A 7,250-nucleotide genomic window follows, 5' to 3' on the forward strand; every position below is an offset into this window, starting at 1 on the left:
ATAAGCAACTCCAGTGTAGATTTTTGCCTTGTGTTTTAGGTTATTGTCCTGCTGAAAGGTTAATTAATCTCCCAGTGTCTGGTAAAAAGCAAGTTTTGCTGAACCAGGTTTTCCTCTAGGATTTTGCCTGTGCATAGATCCATTCAGGATAAAAAATAAACAGAAAAACTCCCCAGTCCTTAACGATTACAAGCCAAGCATACCCATAACATGATGCAGCCACCACTATTCTTGAAAATATGGAGAGTGGTACTCAGTAACAGTTTGTATTCAAGACAAAAAGTTCATTGCTTTGACACATTTTTTGCAGTAATACCTTAGGATGCATGTCTTGGAATATTTTTATTCTGTACAGGTTTCCTTTTCACTCTGTCAATTAGGTTAATATTGTGTAGTAACTGTAATGTTGTTGATCCATCCTCAGTTTTCTATCACAGCCATTAAACTATGTTGCAGTTTTGAGGTTACTAATTGGCCTCATGGTGATATCCTTTGCGGTTTCCTTAATTAATAATTACTGCTTTTAAAAATGTTACCTATCTACCAATAGGTTCTCCCTGCGAGGCATTGGAAAACCTCCCTGGTCTTTGTTTTAAGTTTTAATGTCACATGTACAAGTACTGTGAAAGGCCATTCTTGCAAACTCAAAACCCAACAATGTTATAATCAATAATGTATTACTAGAAAGAAACACACGAGAAATAAGAATAAGAAATATGAACACAATAAGTAAGTAAGCATACTATATACAGGGTCAGTTCCAAAACCATATTTACAATGTGCAGGTTATTGGAGTAATGGAGGTAGATACAGTTGAAGTCAGAAGTTTACATACATTTTAGCCAAATACATTTAAACTCAGTTTTTCACAATTCCTGACATTTAATCCTCGTAAAAATTCCCTGTCTTAGGTCAGTTAGGATCATCACTTTATTTTAAGAATGTGAAATGTCAGAATAATAGTAGAGAGAATTATTTATGTCAGCTATTATTTCTTTCATCACATTCCCAGTGGGTCAGAAGTATACATACACTCAATTAGTATTTAGTAGCATTGCCTTTAAATTGTTTAACTTGGGTCAAATGTTTCGGGTAGTCTTCCACAAGCTTCCCACAATAAGTTGGGTGAATTTTGGCCCATTCCTCCTGACAGAGCTGGTGTAACTGAGTCAGGTTTGTAGGCCTCCTTGCTCGCACACGCTTTTTCAGTTCTGCCCGAACATTTTCTATAGGATTGAGGTCAGGGCTTTGTGATGGCCACTCCAATACCTTGACTTTGTTGTCCTTAAGCCATTTCGCCACAACTTTGGAAGTATGCTTGGGGTCATTGTCCATTTGGCTGACCCATTTGCGACCCAGCTTTATCTTCCTGACTGATGTCTTGAGTTTTTGCTTCAATATATCCACATAATTTTCCTGCCTCATGATGCCATCTATTTTGTGAAGTGCACCAGTCCCTCCTGCAGCAAAGCACCCCCACAACATGATGCTGCCACCCCCGGGCTTCACGGTTGGGATGGTGTTCTTCGGCTTGCAAGCATCCCCCTTTTTCCTCCAAACATAACAATGGTCATTATGGCCAAACAGTTCTATTTTTGTTTCATCAGACCAGAGGACATTTCTCCAAAAAGTACGATCTTTGTCCCCATGTGGAGTTGCAAACCGTAGTCTGGCTTTTTTATGGCGGTTTTGGAGCAGTGGCTTCTTCCTTGCTGAGAGGCCTTTCAGGTTATGTCGATATAGGACTAGTTTTACTGTGGATATAGATACTTTTGTACCTGTTTCCTCCAGCATCTTCACAAGGTCCTTTGCTGTTCTGGGATTGATTTGCACTTTTCGCACCAAAGTACGTTCATCTCCAGGAGACAGAACGCGTCTCCTTCCTGAGCGGTATGATGGCTGCGTGGTCCCATGGTGTTTATACTTGCGTACTATTGTTTGTACAGATGAACGTGGCACCTTAAGGCGTTTGGAAATTGCTCCCAAGGATGAACCAGACTTGTGGAGGTCTACAAAAAAGAATTCTAAGGTCTTGGCTGATTTCTTTATATTTTCCCATGATGTCAAGCAAAGAGGCACTGAGTTTGAAGGTAGGCCTTGAAATACATCCACAGGTACACCTCCAATTGACTCAAATGATGTCATTTAGTCTATCAGAAGCTTCTAAAGCCATGACATAATTTTCCAAGCTGTTTAAAGGCACAGTCAACTTAGTGTATGTTAACTTCTGACCCACTGGAATTGTGATACAGTGAATTATAAGTGAAATAATCTGTCTGCAAACAATTGTTGGAAAAATTACTTGTGTTATGCACAAAGTAGATGTCCTAACCGACTTGCCAAAACTATAGTTTGTTAACAAGAAATTTGTGGAGTGGTTGAAAAACAAGTTTTAATGACTCCAACCTAAATGTATGTAAACTTCCGACTTCAACTGTATGTATAGGGTTAAGGGAACTAGGCAACAGGATATAAGATAAACAAAGTAGCAGCAGTTTGTATGTGATTGGGTGTGTGTGTCTGCATGATTTGATTTGAGTTTGTGTGCATGTGTGTCGTGTCAGTTTAAATGTATGTGCATGTTATGTGCGAGTGAGCAGATGATGGAGTGTGTGCGAGTGTGTATGGCCCTGTGAGTGTGCATAGAGACAAAAATAAAAAGGTCAATGATGATACAAGGTTAGCGCCGATAGTCCCTGTGGCTATTTTGTTAGCTATATAACAGTCTTATGGCATGGGGATAGAAGCTGTTCAAGGACCTGTTGGTGCCAGACTTGATGCACCGGTACCACTTGGCGTGCGGAAGCAGAGAGAATAGTCTATGGCTTGGGTGGTTGGAGTCTTTAATGATTTTCCGGGCCTTCCTTTCACACTGCCTAATATAGATGTCTTGGATGGCAGGAAGCTCGGCCCCAGAGATGTACTGGGCTTTCCGGACCACTCTGTGTAGCGCCAATGTGATCGAGGTCGATGCCATACCAGGCAGTGATGCAGCCAGTCAAAATGCTCTCAATGTTACAGCTGTAGAACGTTTGGAGGATTTTAAGGCCCGTGCCAAACTTTTTCAACCTCCTGAGGGGGAAGACCATTTTAAGTCTTAAGTGATTTGGACACAGAGTAACTTCATGCTCTCGACCTGCTCCACCGTGGCCCCGTCAATGTGGATAGGGGCGTGTTCACCCCCCTGTTTCGTGTAGTTCACGATCAGCTCCTTGGTCTTACTGACGTTGAGGGAGAGGTTGTTGTTCTGGTACCACACTGCCAGGTCATTGACCTCCTCCCTGTAGACCGACTCATCGTCAGCGGTGATCAGGCCTACCACCGTCGTGCTGTCAGCAAACTTGATGATGGTGTTGGAGTCATGCGTGGCCACGCAGTCGTGGGTGAACAGGGAGTACAGGAGGGGACTAAGCACGCACCCCTGTGGGGCCCCTGTGTTGAGGATCAGCATGGTGGAGGTGATGTTGCCTACCCTCACCACCTGGGGTTGGCCAGTCAGGAAGTCCAGGATCCAGTTGCAGAGGGAGGTGTTCAGACCCAGAGTCCCAAGCTTGGTGACAAGCTTGGAAGGGAGCGTTGGAGCCTGTGTAGTGATTCCACCTTATTCCTATATTGTCCTTTTGCTCGTTTGATGACTCTATGGAGGTCATAGCGGGCCTTCTTGTACTTATTTCTGTCTTCGGCCGTAGCCTCAGGGTTGTTTACGATAGCCATGTGTGTGATATCCCTGTCTTTTAGTTTAGCACCAACCTTGGTGTTAATCCAGAGCTTTTGATTGGAAAGGCAGCAACACTCACCGTGGGGACAACAACGCCGACACATGTTCTAATGAAGCCGGTGACATTGCAGATAATTACATTTGTGGGGTACAGAGATAAGATAGGCATTCAAAAATCATGCTAAACACTATTATTGCACACGGTGTGAGTCCATGCAACTTATTATGTGACTTGTTAAGAAAATGTTTACTCCTAAGTTGATTTAGTATTGCCATAACAAAGGGGTTGAATCCTTATTGACTCAAGACATTTCAGCTTTTCCTTTTAAATTAGTTTGTAAAAATAAACATAATTCCACTTTGACATTATGGGTTATTGTGTATAGGCCAGTGACAAAAATCTAATCCATTTTAAATTCAGGCTGTAACACAACAAAATGTTGAACAAGTCAAGCGGTGTGAGTACTATCTGAAGGCATTGTAAATAGGCAGATTACAATATCTAGATGGATATACATCTATGACTCAGATAGATATTACATAATGTTTCACATTGTGATATTGGGGGGAAAAACTCTTCCCCCTGCTGCTGCTTCAGTTGAAGCAACTTCCTCTTCTCTCAGACCTGTGTGACAGAGAGGCGGTTGAACAGTCACATTTCCGAAACAAGAACGAATACTGCTGGATGACAGAGCCGCACACTCACAACACACACAGAAGAAAAGCACTTGCAGTGGTGCTTGCTATTTGAAATAGTACAGCCACTGACAAGGTGATACCTGACTGAAGTCCTGGCTGGAGTTCAAGACAGAAGGATAGTTTGTAAGAGGAGTGTTGACTCCTGTGCGACAATGCTGAAATCATTCAACCTCTTAAAGCAGTTAGGATCTGTGGGGAAGTAAGTACTTTCATGTGCCATTTTGGACTTTTTGGGGGGGGGATTGTAAATGCTACAATAGCCTATTTCTGTTGATTATAGTAGTTTAGTAGCATACTACACTAGTTATTACAGAAAATAGAGCTAACAATATAAAATGGGGAATACAATCATGAGTTAATGTACTTCTGTAACCAATGCTACATGTATCAAGTTTTGTGACAATCTAAACTCCAGTCTGGTTCTAAGTTTTAGTCTTATTTTCACTGTGAGCACCTGTGTGTTGAAGGGAAAACCTTTAGACAAGCTTTTGGTGAGTGAGGAGTTTATTAAGAAGAGTCAGCTGAGTTCTGCTTAGGACAGGGCATCTTTGGTGTCTGAAGAAAATCTGAGTTTGTTATTGTCATGCCATCCTTAGTATGAAAGTAAGAAGAACAATGTTAGGAATCAGACAGACAGGTGAGAAAAGTGGATAACTGTAATGTTTAGTCTGGATGAGTGAGAGATCAGTCATAACAATGAACAGTTGTTTTAGATAGTGTCATGGGCGAGATGACAAGTGCAGTGTGTTTAAATCATGTTTTACTTTGTGTGTGGCCTGTGACATAATGGGTTAAAGTGTAAAACTTGAAAGCACATCCCCGCCCACAAGATATCCCATGTATCTCAAAAGTCAACTGTGTCCCTGGCTGACCTAGTAATGTGACATTTACAAAAGCCAAATCTACATGTAGTAGATGTAGTATATTATGCTGCAGATTAGCTGAAATATGTCATTGGACACCCACGTTGGGTTGTTGATACCCACGCTATCCTGGCTGAGAACTGAGGTTGTCTGCAGCAGGTTGCCACAGACCTTGGAAGCTGTGTGTTTGCAGGCCTCTCTTCCACTGACGTGTTTTCAGAATATTGACAAGCCCTGCTAACTAACAGGGCGGCTGCACCAGTAGAGAGCCACTTTAGATGAGCAGCTACCTACACTCATCTGACTGACTGTAACCGTAACTATCAAGACACGCACACAGGCAGACACCTATGAACTTTTGTTTAGTTGAAGAAAATAAAAAACTGTTGGAAAATGCTTGAATGTAGAAATACTCCTCCAGATATTCTAGAAAAAAATGTAAAGTGTCCATCTGGTGTTGTAACAGGAAAGTTGAAATGAGAGTGAGTGACACAAAAGAGGGAACTTCCTCTTGATGTCATAGGTACTTTCACAAAGATGGTGGGAATATCTCCTGTTATAGATTTCAATCAAAAGACACAAATACACATGTTTAGGTGTGTCCCGATCGTCGTGGTAATCATACTCGGACCAAGGCGCAGCGTACGTAGAGTTCCACATGTTTATTAAATGAAACTCACAAAAACAGCAAACGAACCGTGCAGTAAATGCAGTGCTCCCAGGCAACTACACAAAAACAAGATCCCACAAAAACCAGTGGTGAAATGGCTGCCTAAATATGATCCCCAATCAGAGACAACTATAAACAGCTGCCTCTGATTGGGAACCATATCAGGCCAACATAGAAAATATTAACCTAGATAGGAACACCCCCCCTAGTCACACCCCGACCTAACCAAAAGAGAGAATAGCAAGGCTCTCTATGGTCAGGGCGTGACAAGGTGCTAATCATGTGACCTAGCTGTGACCTGGGTTGGGGTTCAAAGCTACACTGCAGCTGTTTCACTGCTATCAATCACACTGCTCTCTATGAGCCCGATTCAGACTTAGGAAATGTATGCCTTTCCTATGCACTTCTCAGTATTTGGTATTCAGATGTACCTTCTGCAGGCGCATAACGGGCTTTGCAGGCGTGGTTCCCCTGCGTGGGCTGAATTAATTTAATAAAATAGCTAAAAACACTCCCACTTGCTGGCCAACAGATTTTCTCATGGAGTTTTCATTCAATAGAGTTTTCCGTACATTTATCTTAAGCCATCCCTTTAAATAAGGTGTACCTTTACTTATAATTTTGTCGATAGACTCACTAGAATACATGGCGAGAACGGGTTCAGAATATAGGGATCAATGACAGGAAGCCAATTAAATATATTCTTCTCTGTTTCAGCACCAACTGATTTAAATAATTCTGATCTTGTAGATTATTTCTGCACATTTTAGGGTTAGGAAAGTATATATGACTCATGAGAAACAGGGTTGGAGAGCCTTTACGCACTAAATATATTGATGGATGAAAAATACAGTGGTTGAACAATAGTCCTACAAATCTACCCTAATCCTCACTAATCATGGAACTGTATGACGGTCCAGTCATTGTGAACCATGCGCCAGGCTCCGGGTTTAAACTGCTATGTGTAGTCTGAGTTCCATAATTATTCAAATAGGCTACAGGTCCCAAATTATTGCACAAAGTTAGCCTAATATTATCCTGTCACGAACTTCAAAATGAGCAGACCAAGGCGCAGCGTGCATTGAGTTCCACATCTTTTTAATACAAAGTGAAACTAGAAACAAAAACAACAAAACTGACAAAGAACGTGACGTCGTAGTGCCCAAACACGCTAACACAAACAATATCCCACAAAGCAGGTGGGAGATAGGGCTTTCTAAATATGATCTCCAATTAGAGGCAACGATTACCAGCTGCCTCTAATTGGGAACCATACAAAACCACCAACATAGAAATACAC

At 41.7% G+C, this 7,250-nt stretch overlaps 1 protein-coding gene across 3 annotated transcripts in view; it reads left to right on the forward strand.

Moving 5' to 3' along the window:
• Positions 1 to 4,355: 4,355 nt before the first annotated feature.
• The window catches only part of LOC139571291 (SH3 domain-binding protein 1-like), a 19,685-nt gene continuing 16,790 nt past the window's right edge, over positions 4,356 to 7,250 (forward strand). For all 3 annotated transcript variants that reach the window (XM_071394035.1, XM_071394036.1, XM_071394038.1), the window contains exon 1: positions 4,356 to 4,616. In XM_071394035.1, the coding sequence (XP_071250136.1) occupies positions 4,570 to 4,616 (47 nt within the window). In that variant the 5' untranslated portion in view covers positions 4,356 to 4,569. The remainder of the gene's footprint in view (positions 4,617 to 7,250) is intronic.

Source organism: Salvelinus alpinus, chromosome 3 (genome assembly GCF_045679555.1).
Source record: "Salvelinus alpinus chromosome 3, SLU_Salpinus.1, whole genome shotgun sequence".
NCBI classification, from domain to species: Eukaryota; Metazoa; Chordata; class Actinopteri; order Salmoniformes; family Salmonidae; genus Salvelinus; species Salvelinus alpinus.